We start from the raw sequence: 19,664 nt of genomic DNA, 5'->3' as shown, positions 1-19,664 counted from the left end.
TCTATTGAGCTTTTTAAAAATCAGCTTTATTGAATTACAACATAAAATTAGTTTGAGATAATGAAATAAAATGCATCCATTTTAAGTATATATATTGACAAGTTTTGACAAATGTACACGCCCATGTAACCACTACCACAATTTAATAGAGCAGTTTTATCACTCTAAAAAGTTCTTTGGTGTCCATTTGCAGTCAGTTTTCTCTTCCTCTCCACCATCCCCAGGGAACAATTGATCTGTTTTCTGTCACTGTAGATTAGTTTTCTGTTCTAGAAATATGTTCTTTGCTGTATGGCTCCTTTTGCTCAGCATGTTGTAGAGATTTCATCCCTCTAGTCTGAGTCAATAGTTTATTTCTTTTTATTGCTTAGTAGTATTCTTTTGTATGGATATGCTACAATTTGCTTATCCTTTTACCTGTTGATGAATATTGAGATGTTTTTCGTTTTTTTGCTTTTCTAAATAAACATGAAATTTTCATGTGCAGGTGTTTTGTATGGACATATTTCTTTAACTCTTGGATAAATATCTAAAAGTAGGATGTTAGAACATACAGTAGTGTATATTTACCTTTATAATAATTGCCAAATTGATTTTCAGAGTAGTTACATACCACTTTACAGGCCCACCAGCAATGGATGAGAGTTCCAGTTTAGTACATGCTCATTAATATGGAATACCATTAATAATAAAAGGTGGGTCATTGCCCATTTTATAAATTTGCATTTTCTTTTGAATAATGATATTGAGCATCTTTTCATATATTAGAAGTTTGTATATCTTTTGTCTTATGCATTGACGATTATAGCTAGCTAAAATTCGGTCTCTTAGTATTTTGCTCCAAAATTAAAAATTTTATTTGCTAAACTTGGTGCTTTGTGTGATTTAATTTTAGAAACTCAGTCAAATGAGTATTTCTATACTCTAATTAAAAGAGTAAGATGGGGCTTCCCTGGTGGCGCAGTGGTTGAGGGTTCGCCTGCTGATGCAGGGGACATGGGTTCATGCCCGGTCCGGGAGGATCCCACATGCCGCGGAGAGGCTGGGCCCCTGAGCCATGACCGCTGAGCCTGCGTGTCGGGAGCCTGTGCTCTGCAACGGGAGAGGCCACAACAGTGAGAGGCCCGCGTACTGCAAAAAAAAAAAAAAAAGAGTAAGATGACTATGAAATACTTGCAAAACATTTTAACATAAACATAACTTCTTTTAAAATTGAGTGTCTGTTCATTGTGAGGAACAGTTTTAGACCTTTAATGTAGCTCTAAATTCACATAACAAAGAATTTACCATGTCTTAATAGGAGGGTTTCTGCCATTAAAAGTGAAAACTATACTTAAATGCTTTTTCGTAATTTACCGAAACGCCTTGCTACATTTTTAGCTTGGAAAATTCACATTGTTTCTATTTCTTCTATCTTCTTAAATCAGTTATTAGTGCCTGTACTTAAATATAATTTATCATAATAGCACTTGATATTTTTCTAGGAATTTGATAAGATGAGGCTTCACATATGTGTAGAAATATTTTCTAAAATGATATGAATGCTTAAATTTAATAGTTTTGAGGAATTAAATGAATCGATTTCAGTCTCTCCTGCATTGGTCACAGACTGAAGGCATGCTCCCTGAATCTGGCTCGCTGTAGCTGAATGTTTGCACCAGAAATAGGAAAATCACATGTCCTTCTTGCCATAGCTTTTTCGAAAATGTCATTTTGAATATTCTGATCTTACCTTGGGTTTAACTCTCTGTTATTACGCTAGCTGCTATATTTTCTCCACCCTTATAACTTCCAAAGGAGATAAATGGGTTTGAGTTATAGAGCCTAGACATTTGGGATTTGAGGTTTGATAATGCCCTAATTGGTTAAAGATAATACAAGGAGATTTTGAATGTCCGTCCACAGTAGTCTCGAATTTACTTACTGAATATTACTCAGATTTTAGTTTCCTTGTTTTTCTTTCAAACCTTAGTTTGTATATTGATTGTATATTCTGGGAACTTTGCTTCAGACATTTGTGCTACTTTTGAAGAAGAATCTGTTACAAGATGAATTTCTAATTGTATTATGTATCTGTAGTCATATTTTATTATTCCTTTTGGTAGCACAGAACTTTGAAAGCAACTTTTGAAGCATCCAGCATTGAGAGTCCTACATGTCACTACTTCAAGTACAGACTGACTGTCTTGAAAGCCATGGTTGTTATCCTTGCCCTATGTATGTGCTGTTCTTCTGGTATTAGAAAATAGTATCACACAGATCTTCATAGGGAATAGTGCGAAACAAATTTGACTTGAGGAATTGCTCAAGAAGTAGTTTGGTACTTTTTAGTATGTACCCTACAACTTTGATCATGGACTCAACTATTAATTTTGTTTTTGTTAAATCAAGTGTTAGGATAAATAAATTTTTTTTCCATTTTGATTAAAAGCATAGGGAAGGAAAAGGGTCTGTTTGAGGCAAATCTTTCTTTTTTAAGATTTTAGATCTTAATGCTTAGACTGTAACTCTAAAGCATTATCAGGGATTTGAGGCCTATTCTAGATACATAGAAATCATTTATCTAGTCCAGGTCCTTCACTTTATAGACCTGGGAACTGGCTTAGTGCTTCTCAACCTTGTCTGGTCAGGGACCAGTTTTTTTCCTTCCCCAATGCATGGCAGGCCGATAACTCTGTAAACTACAATAAAGATGAGGTACTGGAAAAAGTAATTTTAAAATGACACACACAGTTTTAAATGTTTCCTCTTAATTTCTGTGGTTATCTCAATGTCGATGGATTACAGAGAGTTCGAGGACTAGAACAGTCCATGGACCACACTATGTCTATTACTGCCCACACTTTATCTATTCCTGCCCAAGGTCGAGGTTGGCAGACTATGACCATGGGCCAAATCCAGCTCACCCCTTGTTTTTTGTATGTCCTGTAAGCTAAGAATTGTTCTTACATTTTAAATGATTTTTAAAATATACAATAATAACAATATTTTCTTATATATGAGAATTATACAGAATTCAAATTTTAATAAAGTTTTATTGGAACAGAGTCACACACATGCCTTTAAGTATTGTCTGTGGCTGCTTTTCCTCTGTAATGATGGGGTTGAGGCAAGGCTGAATAGCTGAGACAGAGACCATATGGTCTACAAAGCCTAATGTATTTTCTCTCTGGCCCTTTACAGAAAAAGTTAAGATCTGAAGGTTTGGCTCTAGGACAAAGCAATGAATTAGTAGTTAGTGGTAAAGTTGAGAGTACAAATACATTTTAAAATGTGCTTTAAATATTAGTATTAGCTGATATGTATTGTCAGGCTCTGTGCTTAGTACTTTTGATGCTATTTTTTGTTCCCATTTAATCTCCCCAGTGCTGCCCTTTTATAAAAGGTTAGGTAAGTTTAGATCCCTTGTGGTCTAGTTATGGATACCTTTATTGCTCCTAAAACTCTTAACTCTACTGAGTTTTGTGGGTTTTTTACCCATATCTGGTGAATTAAAATGGTTCGATTATTTTCTAATGTGGATTTTGTTATCAGCATCTGGTTTGGAAAATTCAGCTTCTTCCCTGTTGCTACATAACTCTGCAGTGATGTTTCTGTGTGTTCAGGTCCAATGAATGAGATGCATATGACTCAAAAATGTTTAGAAAACAGATATTTCTAGTGAAAAGATAACTCCTTTCAAAGTCAACTAAAACAAAGCAAAACTGCAACTAAGCTGTAATGGCAGATTTCTGTTGCAAAATAGCAAAGATATAATAGGTAAGGCTGAGACTTTAGGTGACTTTTGGAGGAACAATAAGGCTTTCTATGTTTTGCCTCTACCACGCATTAAGCTGCAAAGTAAAAGCTCCCACCATATTATCATCAAGGATTGTTAAACTACGTTCTTATACTTCTTGTTTAAAGTAGGTTCTGAAGTTCTCGAAGTATGCGATAAAAAAACTCAGATTTTCATGGTAGCTGTCATTTCTTTGTTTTCCTACTTTTTGCATGTGATCACTCAGCATCTAAATAAAGATATAGCGATAGCTGTCATCTTTACATTTGATACATGAGCTTGCTTCATGATAAAGACCCTTTACAAGCCAAATCTTCATGTTGGGATTTCTTCCTGGAATAAAAAATATATATATTGTTGTGAAAGCTTATTCATTATGATGAAAGAATAACTACAGTTTCACATTATGGTACTTGCTATTTTGTGCTACTTTTGTCACTTTATAAACATCTGGAAAAGAATTATGTTCATTGCTTACAGTCAAGAGTGAAAGTCTTAGCAAAATCTCACTGCATCTTTTCAAGCCATGGCTAGTTTTTGTTATCCCAAGTCTGAAAGTATCCGGGATTTAGTGCAAGAGATGCTGATGCACGCTGTCCCAGCAGCTGCGTCCCAATTCTAGATAAAGCTATTCCTTTGTACCTTATAATAAAGCCATCGACTAGATGGCTTATGTATTAAAGGGAGAAGAAGAGCTTTATAAAGCTCTATACTTATTAATAATGAGGCTTGCCTTCCAAATATTCCTAAAGAATGTATGTACTTTAGCATGGGACTGTTAATGAATGAAAATCTGGGACACATCAACAGTCATTATATATAACATGTCTTTAACCATTTATTTGAATTTAATATTTCTGCTTTGTTTTAAATTTATGCTATAGAATATTGGTAAATGGTAACAACTCCTGTTCTCTCCAGGAGTACACAAAGTGTTAGATTTGAACTGTTAGAATAACTTGTAATTGAACTTTGCTTATTAGACTAGTTTTTAATATATTTATTAGTTTAACCATTGGTTGGGTAGTGTTATAGCAACACCCGCCCTCCCCTCTCCACCATCCCCACCCTGCCCCTATACACACACATACCAGATGTAGTTGAGAAATGTTTTAGATTAATAAATTATATCTGGATTTTACTTAAACAGTGATTCTCTCTTTTGGAAGCCTACACATCTCAAAATTCTCTGTAGCTACTTTTTACCCAATATAGCATGTGTAACATTCATTCCTCAGCATATATCATAGTGATTGAATTTCTGATTCTAAAAATTTTTGATGGCCAGAATTATTGTGGAAGGCAGTTCCTTTCTGCAGCTCGGCTGCAGGGAACCAGAGTTGCATGCGTTACTGTGTCTGGTAAACTTCTTGGAAGCAAGCCAGTATGTTCTGATGCGTTTCCATACATGTAAGCAGTGAGCACTAAAAGGCTTGCACAGTATTACAGCTGTTCCAAGGCGAGGAAGCGGTGGGAAATTCAGCAGTGAAAAATTCAGCAGTGAAGCAGCAGCAGCAACAAGCAGCCACAGTGGTAGTAAAGACAGGGCAGGCTCATAGTGAGAGGATTTCACAGCGCAAGGCAGCGAGCATACAGCTCCCCATCCTTCTGCCTGAAGGAGGCAAACCCAAACTGTCTGTTGCAGGATTTTTCTAGTTTCGTGTTTATGATGTTAAGTCATGTGATTATACTGTACCACAAGTTGCCAACTTCGCTTTACTCTAGAGAGGATCCTTTGCTGCAGAGCTTTTTTTTCTTTTTCTTTCTTTCTTTTTTTTTCTTGAAAGAGAAAAAATTGTGCAATGTATGTTTATGCCTACACCATGCCGAGGCGGCACTTACCAGTAAATAATCTTTGTATCTCTGAGGTAAGATACTGTTTCTGCTTTCCCTGCACAGTGCTGCTGCAGCACGGAGCTGATCCAAACATTCGGAACACTGATGGGAAATCAGCCCTGGACCTGGCGGATCCTTCAGCAAAAGCTGTCCTTACAGGTAAGAAAACAGAGCTGCCCGATTATTTTATCTACTAGCTATTGGATCTATTTGCTTGCTTTTATAAAATCTTTATGGTCTGAATTTTATTTTCTTTTACTGATAAAAGCTCAACAAATATATATGCCATTATCTCTATTATTGATTTGTTATATTAACTGTTTTCCTTAATCGCTATACTGGCATAAGCATAAGCAATAGGATTGCTTATTATACTCAGAATTTCTGAGAATTACAGCATTAAATGATAATATAATTATTCATGCTTTGGACTTTTTTTTTTATGGTTTGGATTGTAATTTCCTGTACCTCATCTTCTCAGTTGATTCTTTTGAAGACCTTCACTATTGAGCAAGCAAGGGCATTTGTATTACTTTATAAAAGTAGTTTTGATCGGAAAGACAACCTGCTGCCTTATTGCTTACATCAATGGTTAAATAAAATATGATGCCGCTCCTCCCTTGCCACTCTGTTTATATTTTTATCATTATCTTCTCCCTTTTACCATGATAGCAAAGTACTTTTTAACTGAGGCAGTGGATTACCTTCTTTCTTCAGATAGTGAAAAAATTTTGGCTTAAGTATTGGTTTTATTAAGGCAAATGTCAGGAACCAACAAAGGACATGCTGGAATAGAAAGACTCTCTCAATAACAACATAGGAAATAATGCTATAAGTGATGTGATATTGAGCAACCGTTTTCACTGATCTTCATTCGCAGAATGCTGCATTGGATCTATTTTTGTTTTTATTCTCAGCATCTGAGTTCTGCTGCCTTTGCCTTCTTTTACTTAACTGACATTTATAATTTGGAGCCTCTGTCACTGCAGTACTCATAGTATTGTTTTAGGTTGTATGAAAGTAAATGACTTTTAGCTTCCTTTTAAATTTGTCCAGGTTTGAAGAAAATAAATCTTTTATTCACTTTTGAGTCCATTTTTAACAAAGATTCTGAGGTGAATGGAAAATATCTATATACAGAAAGCTTTGAAAATATGTGGAATTTTGCTCAATTACTCTGCATGGAAAGACAACTTCCCTCAGTGTTAAAATTAACATAATCTCAGATAAATCAGAGTAATCTGATTTATCTAAATTAATAAGAGTTTAGGTGATTTGGTTGCTGAATCATGATAACATACACTAGAGGAATAAAGCTATTTTAAACCAGTGTAAAGAGGAAATTTAAATATAATTATAAAGTTTTAAATAATGAAATTAAAGTCTGTAGCCTCAGGGCTGCTGTTTAGGTTCTGCAGCCTTTCAGTCTCTTCCTTTAGCAAAGCCCCGGGCAATGATTGCAGCCTTGGAGTGGTCTCTGACCAAAGGAGAAAATTCATAGTACTAGAGGGATATTATAAATGCTGACCAAGACTGTCTCTGTATCTGTGTCCTCTATCTGACCTTTCCTTCTCTTCAATCCTCAACACCTGCCTTGTCCATTTGTTAGATTTGTCCATTTGTTCATTTAATGCAGCACTGCTTTAGATCCACTTTCACTTTTTTTAAAGACAAAGTTTGAATATAAGTTATGAACAGCAAGAAGCTATCTTCTAAGTGGAAGTGAATTTCAGGGGAGGTTATACTGGCTGTTAGTTTGGGAAAGAAATCTGGCAGAATAACTCATAGAGACCAAATCTTCCTGGAGGACAGATACCATGTCTGTTAAACTTCCCCGGAAAAGCATCTAGCACTGTATTTGGCTTAGATAGGAAGATATTAAATTCTTCTTGGTCATAATACTGAGCTCATTAATTGTTTTTTTCACAAATATGCTCTCTTGGAAATGACATACAACTTTTCAGATATGATTTAAAAGAAAAACATTCTAGTGGAAAATATAAGCTAATGATATTTACACACTCGTGTTATATAATGCAGTGAAATATATTCCAAAATGTTTTTCTGCCCATGCAGGTTCTCTTCTAAGCAGTTCTTTCTGATGGAAAGAATTCCATTCTGATGGAATTATGGTGGAAGTATTATTTCCAAAGTTAAATTTAAAAGATTGAGCAGTGATAAAAAGAGAATCTTTTGAAAGTCTTAATTTAGAGTTATTAGAGATTATTCTAGATGATGTGTCACTATTTTTATGCCAGATGTAGTTGTAGTACCATTACTTAACCTTGAGGGTGAAGTTTCTGTTCTTTATTTTTTTTGTCTTTGGGAATTTAATTGCCAAAGATGACTTCCAAAATTTTTTATGTTACTGCTTTTGTGCATTGGCTAAAATTATGTATAGATATATGTATACTCCTTAAAGGAAATTAACAAAGTGAAAATCTCTCTTACCTAATATTTTAAAATAAATAAATGACTAATACCCTCTTCCGCATAAAGAATGCATGAGGTTTTACAGAGCTGTATAAAACAACAACATACCCTTAGTCTTACAGTTAAGGGAGCCCAGCATATAGCCATCTGCTTTGAATAGTGCGCTTAGGTATTTTAAAGAGAATAATCAATTGGAAAGACTCATTAAACTCTTTGTTGAATTATTAAGTGAATGATTTGCTTAGAAGAGATCTTGAGGGTTTTTTGTTTGGTTTTGGTTAATGACTGAAGTTCTGGGCAGTCAACTGAAGGACTTAGAGGTGGTTTTGTTTGTTTATTTTTTGTTTTTTAGGAAACAAGGATAGGAAAAGCCTAAACAAGCCTTGTAAATTTCATTGAAGAGCAGTTTCGGTGTGTTATGATTATGGATTTTTAAAAAATTACTTATTTTGACCTTTTTTTCTAGGTATAAAAAATACATTTCTTTTAGAAATTAGAGAAAATAGGAAAAGTACAAAAAAGAAAAAATTACTCATTATTCTACCACCTACAGAGAACATTCTGGTGTATTTTATTTATAACCTTTTTTTCTTAGTATACACACCCCACATTCTTCTTTCTCTTTAATCAAATCAGCCTTATACATTACACATATTGCTTAAAAATCTTTTTTTTAATTTAGTTATATGAATATTCCCAGAAGGTGCTAAGTATTTTTCTGCAACATGAATTTATAAATTTCGTGGTATCCTTCTATGGATATATTTTAGTTTTTTGAACTAATCCTCTAGTATTTACCATTTAGGTACAGTGTTTTCATCCTTTATTCTTCCTTGTGAATTTAGAGTTATTTTGTCAATTCCATTGGAATTATGCTTCTTTACCATATTCAGACTTAGCATCCACACACATGTATCTCTCTATTCCTGAATGAAGTATGTGAAGATTTGGTGAATGAGGAGCTTCCTTTTTAAAGGGCTGTGCTGCATGTGGTATTACTTTGCCAGAGCTACATGTAAATTAAAGGTGGTTGACAAAGGGAGTGTTCATTGAAGAGGATAAGGATGTAGGAGTATTTGTTAATCATGTAAAGGGGATTCTGTGAGGTGCAGTGGGAAGTTGGGTCATAAGAAGAGGTGACAGCAGATTGAGGCTGAGAGTTTGGTAAAGGATAGATGGCCAAAGGAGAGTTATCGCTGGCAGAACCGAGGATGACAGGGATGTAAAGTGAGTGAGTTTAGATGGTCACGAGGTTGCCAAGGTAATTCATCCCAGCAGTTTCCTAGTACATTTAGGGATAGGGGAATAAGGGAGAGGGATATATTTGCGCCAGGGTTTCTCAGGAATAAACTTTTGTCTGGATTCATTGCACTTCTGAGGAAATTCTAATCTGTGATTGATGGGCTGGCTCCCTTTCTAGAAGGAATCCGCTGTGGCTCAGGCTAGAGGCAATGTTGAGGGGTCTGGTATGTGCTTGCTGAGCCTGGTGTGTTAAATCAGCAAGGTATATCTGGAATCCTATCTCTTTTTTGTTGTTGTTCTTCTTCTTTACTGCTTCCTACTGCTTTTCAGATAAAATGAAAACCTTCAGCATGATCAGCGAAGACTTAAATGATCTGGACCCTGCCTCGGTAGGTTTGACTGCTAGGTTTTGCTTAAGCCAAAATTTAGGATTCCTTTCTTCTTCTCACGTTTCGAAAGCAACCTATCAGTAATTCAGGTCTACCATACTTTCAAATCCCCAGTCCAACCATTTCTTACCAGCTTCACTGCTCTAGCCCTTGTACACACCTTTCGTCTTTCTTTCATGACAGCGGTAGCTTCATAATGGGTCTCTCTGCCTCCACTATAGCTGGAGTGGTCTTTCTAAAGCATAAATCAGTGCTGTGATTAGAAAATTCATTAATATATTCTCATTACCCCTGAATAAAATCCAGACTTTAACCCTAGCCGACCATGATCGGGCCCCTGCCTTGCATATCTCTGATCTTGTCCTGTACTGTGTTCTCCCGTGAGCTCTTTGCTTCAGCTACAGCTGTATGCTTGCTGCTCCTCACACAGATGAATCCCCTTTCTGTGTCTGGACCAACACGTGCTCTTTACTAAAACTGGGACAGTGCCCCAGAACTTCACATGGGTCATCAGTCAAATCTCCACTCAAATGTTCACTCCTCAGAGAAGCCTTCTTGTTCTCAATCCCATTAGCTTACTTCATTTTCCTTATGGATTTATTACTTATTTTCTTTATGGATATATGAAATTGCATTAGTTTGTTGTTAATTTTTTGCCCCAATAGAATGCAAGCTTCACAAGGATTTGGGCTTTTGTCTCTCTTGCTCGCTTCCTTGTGCCCAGAACTTGGATGAGTCCATGAAACAATTGAATAAATAAGGACATCTAGGCTCTGATTACTGGTCACTGAGGGCAGCATATTTTCCAGGTCCTACAAGTACTCAATAGCTATTAATTGTTTCACTCTCATGCCATATTGTAAGAGTCTTATTAAATTTTCTGCTTCTTTTTTTTTTTTTTTTTTTTAAACATCTTTATTGGGGTATAATTGCTTTACAATGGTGTGTTAGTTTCTGCTTTATAACAAAGTGAATCAGCTATACATATACATATGTTCCCATATGTCTTCCCTCTTGCGTCTCCCTCCCTCCCACTCTCCCCATCCCACCCTTCCAGGCTGTCACAAAGCACCGAGCTAATATTCCTGTGCCTTGCGGCTGCTTCCCCCCAGCTATCTACCTTACTACGTTTGTTAGTGTGTATATGTCCATGACTCTCTCTCGCCCTGTCAAAACTCACCCTTCCCCCTCCCCATACCCTCAAGTCCGTTCTCCAGTAGGTCTGCGTCTTTATTCCTATCTTACCCCTAGGTTCTTCATGACATTTTTTCCCCTTAAATTCCATATATATGTGTTAGCATACGGTATTTGTCTTTTTCTTTCTGACTTACTTCACTCTGTATGACAGACTCTAGGTCTATCCATCTCATTACAAATAGCTCAATTTCATTTCTTTTTAAGGCTGAGTAATATTCCATTGTGTATATGTGCCACATCTTCTTTATCCATTCATCCGATGATGGGCGCTTAGGTTGTTTCCATGTCCTGGCTATTGTAAATAGAGCTGCAATGAACATTTTGGTACATGACTCTTTTTGAATTTTGGTTTTCTCAGGGTATATGCCAAGTAGTGGGATTGCTGGGTCATATGGTAATTCTATTTGTAGTTTTTTAAGGACCCTTCATACTGTTCTCCACAGTGGCTGAACCAATTCACATTCCCACCAGCAGTGCAAGAGTGTCCCCTTTTCTCCACACCCTCTCCAGCATTTATTGTTTCTAGATTTTTTGATGATGGCCATTCTGACTGGTGTGAGATGATATCTCATTGTAGTTTTGATTTGCATTTCTCTAATGATTAATGATGTTGAGCATTCTTTCATGTGTTTGTTGGCATTCTGTATATCTTCTTTGGAGAAATGTCTATTTAGGTCTTCTGCCCATTTTTGGATGGGGTTGTTTGTTTTTTTGTTATTGAGCTGCATGAGCTGCTTGTAAATTTTGGAGATTAATCCTTTGTCAGTTGCTTCATTTGCAAATGTTTTCTCCCATTCTGAGGGTTGTCTTTTGGTCTTGGTTATGGTTTCCTTTGCTGTGCAAAAGCTTTGAAGTTTCATTAGGTCCCATTTGTTTATTTTTGTTTTTATTTCCATTACTCTAGGAGGTGGGTCAGAAAGGATCTTGCTGTGATTTATGTCATAGAGTGTTCTTCCTATGTTTTCTTCTAAGAGTTTGATAGTTTCTGGCCTTACATTTAGGTCTTTAATCCATTTTGAGCTTATTTTTGTGTATGGTGTTAGGGAGTGATCTAATCTCATACTTTTACATGTACCTGTCCAGTTTTCCCAGCACCATTTATTGAAGAGGCTGTCCTTTCTCCACTGTACATTCCTGCCTCCTTTATCAAAGATAAGGTGTCCATATGTGCGTGGGTTTATCTCTGGGCTTTCTATCCTGTTCCACTGATCTATCTTTCTGTTTTTGTGCCAGTACCATACTGTCTTGATTACTGTTGCTTTGTAATATAGTCTGAAGTCAGGGAGCCTGATTCCTCCAGCTCCTTTTTTCGTTCTCAAGATTGCTTTGGCTATTCGGGGTCTTTTGTGTTTCCATACAAATTGCGAAATTTTTTGTTCTAGTTGTGTGAAAAATGCCAGTGGTAGTTTGATAGGGATTGCATTGAATCTGTAGATTGCTTTGGGTAGTAGAGTCATTTTCACAATGTTGATTCTTCCCATCCAAGAACATGGTATATCTCTCCATCTATTTGTATCATCTTTAATTTCTTTCATCAGTGTCTTATAATTTTCTGCATACAGGTCTTTCGTCTCCTTAGGTAGGTTTATTCCTAGATATTTTATTCTTTTTGTTGCAATGGTAAATGGGAGTGTTTTCTTGATTTCACTTTCAGATTTTTCATCATTAGTATATAGGAATGCCAGAGATTTCTGTGCATTAATTTTGTATCCTGCTACTTTACCAAATTCATTGATTAGCTCTAGTAAATTTTCTGCTTCTTAAAAATGGTTTTGAATTGCTTATAGTCATGTATACCTCTTAAATCACAGTGCATTAAAGTTTTTCTTTTTTTTTAATTGGTGTGATGGGTAAGGTATCTATTGAGCCTTTTTTCAACAGATTTCTTGGTTAGTTCCTTTGCTTGAAAATATTCCAATTCTGGAAAGATCAAACTTCCTGCAGCTGTCACATCAGACTTCCAGATGTCACATCAGACTTCAAACCAAGGCCTAATTTTTACTCTTCTTTTGGTTATTGTTCTGTTAATGGGCTGTTTTGCACATCAGCTGTACTAGAGTGGAGCATATTGCCTTTCATGTGTAGTACATTTTTACTATCAGCCTCCATGACTGAAGACAGATTTCTCACGTCCTTAATTTGAACTTAAGTAATTATTTTTATCAGTTATTAGGAAGTCTGATAGTACAGTGTACCTCCTAGAAAACAAACCATGAAAGGAAATCCCTTACTTTTAAAGAAAAGCTATATGTTTTTCCACTTCAGTTTTATTAGGTGAAAATTATTGTTTAACATGAATTCCTGATTTAAAAAAAACATTCCCTTTAGTATTAGAGCAAGAAAGTTAAAAATTGTCATTGAAATAAAACAGTGTGAACACTCATTTTAAAGATGTGTTGAAAATGTTAATCCCTTAACTAATTGTTAAGAAAATTTTATTAATGGTTTCATCTGTCTATAATTTTGGACATGAGCAGGAAAATTAAGAGTTCGTTATTAAAAGTGATTGAAATACTTTTTTGAAACCTTAAAAATATGAAAAGGACTTAGGAGAGGAATATAAAAGTAGTACCTTTTTAAAATGACCATATCTGACATAGGTCACCATGATTTAAATTTTAAAATGTTATTTGCATCTTGAACAAACAGGTCAAAGGTTAACCTGAAGCTAGTTCATTTCTTCTTTTTAGCACCTGTTCAGTTCATTTAGTAGTTTTTATTGAATTGTCTTTTAGGTTACTTGCAGCAAGGCAAAGTTTTTTTTTAGAAGTTAGCTTTATGTAAAATACAGTAATAATAATAGCAGCTGACAACTCCTGAATGCTTCTGTAAGCCAAGACCTGTTCTAAGGGCATTGAATCCTCATAACACTAGGAGATAGATACTATCACTGTACCTTTTTTTACACCAGAAGTTAGGTTACTTTTACAAGTTCACAGTCCTTAAGGGAAATTTTTGGGATCTGAACTCAAGCAGTTTGGCTCTAGAGTTCAGTATTCTTATATATGCAGAATCAGATTTTTTAACCCACTCATTCATTTAGAAGGATGTGGTATAAAACACGTTTGAAAAATTGGGCTGACCCATAAATTCAGGGCTTAAATTCAATCCATTAATATAATGTTTCTCTACTTTCTTAGCTTAAAGACTGTTCGTTTCAAAAAGAAGAAAATTTACCTGATTAATATTACCTGCAAGATTTATCATTGTATTATTATAAGAAAATGACTTACTTGGATAATAAATTGATTTATCCAACTTTATAAATTATGTTCTTAAGTCTTTGCTCTCTAGGCAGCAGGCTTGAAAAACATTCATTTGAAATATTGAGAAAACAGTATTTAGAAGTGTCGTGTTGACTTAAAAAATGCATAATGTGAGAGTTATGAGTTAATTTTTATTTGGGGCAAAATGAGGACTACAGCCTGGGAGATAACTCTGAGAGATAGCTCTCAGATGACTCTGAGAAACTGCTCCAAGGAAATGAGGGGCGGAGCCAGGATATATAAGAGTTTTGCAACAAAAGGACGGGTAGTCAAAAGATTATCTTCAATTAAAGAAAACCAGATATCTCAAGTTAAGGAATTTAGCGCTTTTCTATATGGGAAGATGCAAGAGTCTGGGCTCACTGAAGTCATTCCTTTGATATGCACCTCAGCTTTCTGGGGCCAGTATCCTGTATTTTCACAAACCGAGTTTTCTCAGGGCTCACTGCAGGGAGTGGCTGCAGTCTGATGGCTGCTAGATGGCAGGTATTCTTTTCAGCTCTGAGTTTCCTCAGGGCTCACCGGCTCATGTTGGAGGGTTGCAATCCTTGATGACTGTGACATCCTTTGTTTATTGATATGGCAAGAAGTATTCCACTTATAAATATTCCATTCCATTTATAAATATTGCATTTATCAGAAGCTATAAGGAAAGATATAATAATCAAAATGTTTGAACTATTCAATTCATAATGAATAAGAGGCAGCTCAAATAGTTTTAAGTGTGTACGCCTTAAATGAGTTACAGATAAGATAGTTAGACATAAATATATGGAATGGGAGAGAATAGAAATTTTCTGTTTAGATAACCCAGAATTCTAGTATTTCACCCTCTTCCCATCAACCTTTTGTGTAATTAAAGCCAGCAGGCCTACTTTAATGATCATTAAAACCAGCATGATCATTTAACTCATCAAAAATGACATATTTGTGAAGCATAATATCTTGTTAGTGTGTACTCTGAGAACAACTGTCATTTTCCCTAGTAAACTGTAGCAACCTTATAGCATTTTCATTGCAATTTATATTAGAGCTTCAACTACAGCCAAATTACTGTTTTAAATGGTTAAAATTTTCTTATAATAATTACTGTTAACATTTGCTTTCTTAAATAGAACGTGTGACATTAGAATTCATTAATGCTTTAGTATTGTAAGGGTTAATGAAATTTTCATTAAACTTTCATTTTGACATAATTGTAGGTTCACATGCAGTTGTAAGAAATAATACAGGGAGGTTCCCAGTACCCTCTTTATTATTTTTCCTTAGTGGTAACATCTTGCAAAACTGTAGTATGGTATCACAACCAGAATATTGACATTGATGCACTCAAGGTACAAAACATTTCCATCACCAGAAATACCCATTCTGTAGTTTTCCCTGCTTGTAATGTCTTTATTTTGGTATTAAGGTAATGCTGGCTTCATAGAATGAATTAGGAAGTGTCCCATCTGCTTTTATTTTCCGGATGAGATTGTTTTCTAGGAGAAATTATTTCTTTTATAAATGTTTGGTAGAATTTACCAGTGAAACCATCTGGGCCTGGTACTTTATTTTTTGGAAGATTATTATTCATTCAGTATCTCTAATAGGTACAGGGCTAATTAGGTTATATATTTTTTCCTTGTGTGAGTTTTGGTAGCTTATGTCTTTCAAGGAATTTCATCTAAGCTGTCAGATTTCTGTGTGTAGAGTTGTTTGTAGTTTTCTTTTGTTAGATACCTTTTAATGTCTGCAGAATCTGTAGTGATAGCCTCTGTTGCATTCCTGATAACTGGTAATTTGTGTTTTCTCTTCTGTGTTACTAGTGTTTCCTAGAAGTTTGTCAGTTTTATTGACCCTTTTCAAAGAACTAAGTCATTGTTTTATTGATTTTTTTTTCAGTAATGTTGATTTCTGTTCTTATGTTTATTATTTCCTTCTGCTTACTTTGGGCTTATTTCACTCTTTTTCTTGGAGTGGTAGTTTAGAAAATTGATTTGAGACTTTTCCTCTTTTCTGATATATGCATTTAGTGCTATAAATTTCCCTCTAAGTACGACTTTGGCTGTATTCCACAAATTTTGATACATTCTATTTTTATTTTCATTCAGTTCAATATATTCTTTTTTAATTCTCGAGACTTTCTCTTTAACCCATGGTTAAATACTTTCTCTTTAACCCATGGTTAAATATTTAGTAGATGTATGTTGTTTAGAATCTAAGTGTTTGGAGGTTTTTCTATTACCTTTTTGATATACCTTCTAGTTTGATTTGATTGTGGTTAGACAACACTTGTTATGTTTTCAGTTCTTTTCATTAAAAAATTTTTGTTTTATGGCCCAGAATGTGGTCTATGTTGGTATATGTTAAATGGGCATGTAAAAAGAATGTGTTTTGGCTGTTGTTGGATGGAGCGTTCTATAAATGTCTCTTCCATCCTGTTCGTTGATGGTGTTATTGAGTTCTTCTCTATCCTTGCTGATCTTTTCCCCACATGGCCTTGACTGACATCACAGGAGGAGAAGAGGGGTGACTTCGTTACCATTGGGCTGTAGTGAAAGTTTGTGGCAGTCTGTGGTCTCCACCAACACTGTGTTGAGGAGGGGCTAATTGTTACCTGGCAGAGATAAAGACTTGTTTCCTAGTGAGCTTGCAAATTTAGACTCATCACAGGCCTTTGCTTCATGAGTAGGGGTAGAGCCACAGTTTTTTTGTTTTTGTTTTTCTGGGTTGTTTTTGTTTTTTGTAGTATTTGACTGGAAGAGGCAGTTATTGTCTAAAGGTTTTCTGTCATGCCAGACTTTCCCTTTCCTGGCCCTTTGGCTTGAGAGAACAGGCTTTTGTTTGTCTGCACCTGTTGGCATTTTCTGAGTTGTCAGCTTCTTCAGCTCTTAAGTCTGTATATATGGGGCAAAAAGGACTTGAGAACTCACCACCATGAGTCATTCCTTGGGTACCAAGGTCCTTAACTGGTCTGCCTTCTTCTGTCCACCATTGAGAGTCTTCTTATATATATTTTACATATGATGTCTAGGTTTTTTAGGTGTACTTAGTGGGAAGAGTACAGAAAAGTACATCTACTCCATTTTCCTAGAAGTAGTCTTGAAACTACTTTTGATCAGTTATTACTATTTGGAATCAGTCATTTCTCATATGTATACTCTGAGGATTTAAGCATTGAGTGTAACTACATGAACAATAGGCGTTTCGGTGGCATGCTTATTTCTCTAAATCTACCTGCTGATCAGAAACCTATATTTAAGCAACTGTGAGTTATGAGGGGTATGATTGGACTCTCAGTACTATTCACATAGTACTGCAGAGAACTTAATTGTTTAATGCATTAGCTTTTTATAGGTGAATAAAAAGCAAAATTATGATTTTAGCATTTACAGCTGAAATAATTGTGACTAAAAGTAAAAGTTATCAACAGCTTGCTGCTTTATCAGTTGGTAACTGGTAGATAAGCCCATAGTCCCCTCCTTCATGATCTTCTTTCTGTGCTGTTCATTATTTCCATTTACTCTGGCTCAGCCCTAAGGTTGGAATAGCCCAGTAGCCAGTATTTTCCTAGTTTATCTAACGTAGGAGAATTATTTTTCTGAAAATTTAAAAAGTCATTGAAACACATGGCATGAGGCTTTATTATTTAAAAAATGAGGTGTCCCTGAATAGTGGAGTAAAGGGAGTAATTGGTAATTATTTAGGATTAAAGAGGCTTTGTAATTAAAGTAACTAACTTAGTGTTGGAGAGTTTACTGATGGAATTTTTGCAGAATACCATCTTTTCCTGCTGTACTCCAGCTTTGTCAGTGTCCCTGCTTTACCTTACTCATTCATAAGGCTGAGGAAACTGGAGCAGGGTGTGATGGTGCAAAAAAATATAGGTTGACCTAAAACAAAAACCTTCTTTGAACAGACACCCACTTTTGTGCCTGGTGTTTTCTAGCAGAACTTGCCTTACACCTACATTTTCCTACCTTCCAACGTGCTGTTTAAGCAGATATCAATGAGGAACATGTGCTAACTGGTAGGAAGAAGCGAATGAGCTGTGTATACATATTTGCTTAGGGAGCAGTTTCTCAAAGCTTTGGACTAGGATGGTGGTGACCTAGGAGGCACTGTGCTCTTCCTAACCCTTTCCCCACTTTACGGAGGAAAAGCTATCACTAGCAGCAGGTTCGTGGCCGTACTGCAAGACTGCAACACTGGCTATATAGCACAGTTACACGAATTTTTGGAATCAAGAATATCTGCATTGGAATGTCACTTCTGCTGCCTACCAGTTGTGTAGACTGGAAAGTTACTTTGCGTTTCGAAGCCGCAGTTTCCCAGTTTCCCAAATTCCATGAGGAATTTCCTTTAGCGGTAGGTTATTAAGACCAGATGAGCCATAGATCTGCATCAGTATGATTAGGAGGGTGTGGTAGAATTCTGCTCCTCTAAGAGGTGTTGATTCCCTTGTCTCCCTCCTCTCCCACTGCCCATCCCCAAGTCTTCACATGTCTAATTTAGCTTGATGAAGAAAAGAGGGCATAGTTATTCTGTTTGGTGGAACAGAAGATGTTTGTTGTGTTTCTAATTCAGGAAAATGAATTAGACATACATTCATTAAATATATTAATATAAGGAAAGATGGGAAGTAAGGAAACTGCCCTGGAGCAAATTGTAGTAATTCAGGCCTGAGAATGAAGTGAAAGTAGAATGAAGGAGAAAGAAGTAGAAGGAAGAAAAAGGGGTGGGTCCAAAATACATGAAAAGCACAGATCTAGCATAATAACAGTATACGTGTACTTAACTTTTAAATTTATTTAGGATATTTGAAATAGACTAGCTAATAGTTCAAATATTTGTGAGTATGTTTAGAAAGAGCTTCTTATATTTCATTGAAAAAATAGATGCCATCAAATAAGAAGTTAGTGCTATGACCAGTTCCACCAGCCTAGCTACATCTGTACTCAGATACTCTGCATTCCTTCTTACTACAATGAAAGAAGCATGCTGCTTCTGGCTAAGGTCAGCCCTCTTCTGATTTTGCTCTGGATCCTATCCCATCTCACTTACTCAAGGACCTGCAATTATGTTCTCCCTATTGGCTTATATCCATTTGCATATAGGCAGATTCTAATAGCTCCCACTTTAAAAAATAAAGTAAAAACAAAATTGTTTTCTCTTGATCGCCGCATCACTCTCTAGGCACCCATTTTTCTGCTTTCCCTGCAGAGCATAAAGAGTTTGCTCGTGGGTTCTGTCTGTTTTCTTACTTCTTATTCTAAACTAAACTTACCTGGTCCACTTTTTGTTCCTAACCACTGTACTGAAATATTTTCTTTTTTCTCCCCAAGTTTATCAGTAAACTCCATCATCTATGTATATTCCTCCCACACACACAGTGGTCACTTCCTTGTGCAGCCTCTCAACGGCATTCAGTATAATTTCCTTTTTGAAATAGTCTCCTTGTGCCTTCCAGGATACCGTAATACTATTATTTTTCTCCTCCATGAAGCAGTATATACATACTCATGAGCTTTTCTAAATTTC

At 35.8% G+C, this 19,664-nt stretch overlaps 1 protein-coding gene across 1 annotated transcript in view; it reads left to right on the top strand.

The window, feature by feature from the left end:
• The window catches only part of TNKS (tankyrase), a 174,061-nt gene that overhangs the window by 42,509 nt on the left and 111,888 nt on the right, over window positions 1-19,664 (top strand). The window contains exon 3 of the mRNA XM_065899772.1: window positions 5,678-5,773. Coding sequence (XP_065755844.1) covers window positions 5,678-5,773 — 96 coding nt within the window. The remainder of the gene's footprint in view (window positions 1-5,677; window positions 5,774-19,664) is intronic.

The sequence above is a fragment of the Phocoena phocoena genome, chromosome 21 (assembly GCF_963924675.1).
Source record: "Phocoena phocoena chromosome 21, mPhoPho1.1, whole genome shotgun sequence".
NCBI lineage: Eukaryota > Metazoa > Chordata > Mammalia > Artiodactyla > Phocoenidae > Phocoena > Phocoena phocoena.
Note: the sequence above shows the minus strand (reverse complement) of the source record. Positions and strands in the feature narration are given on the sequence as shown.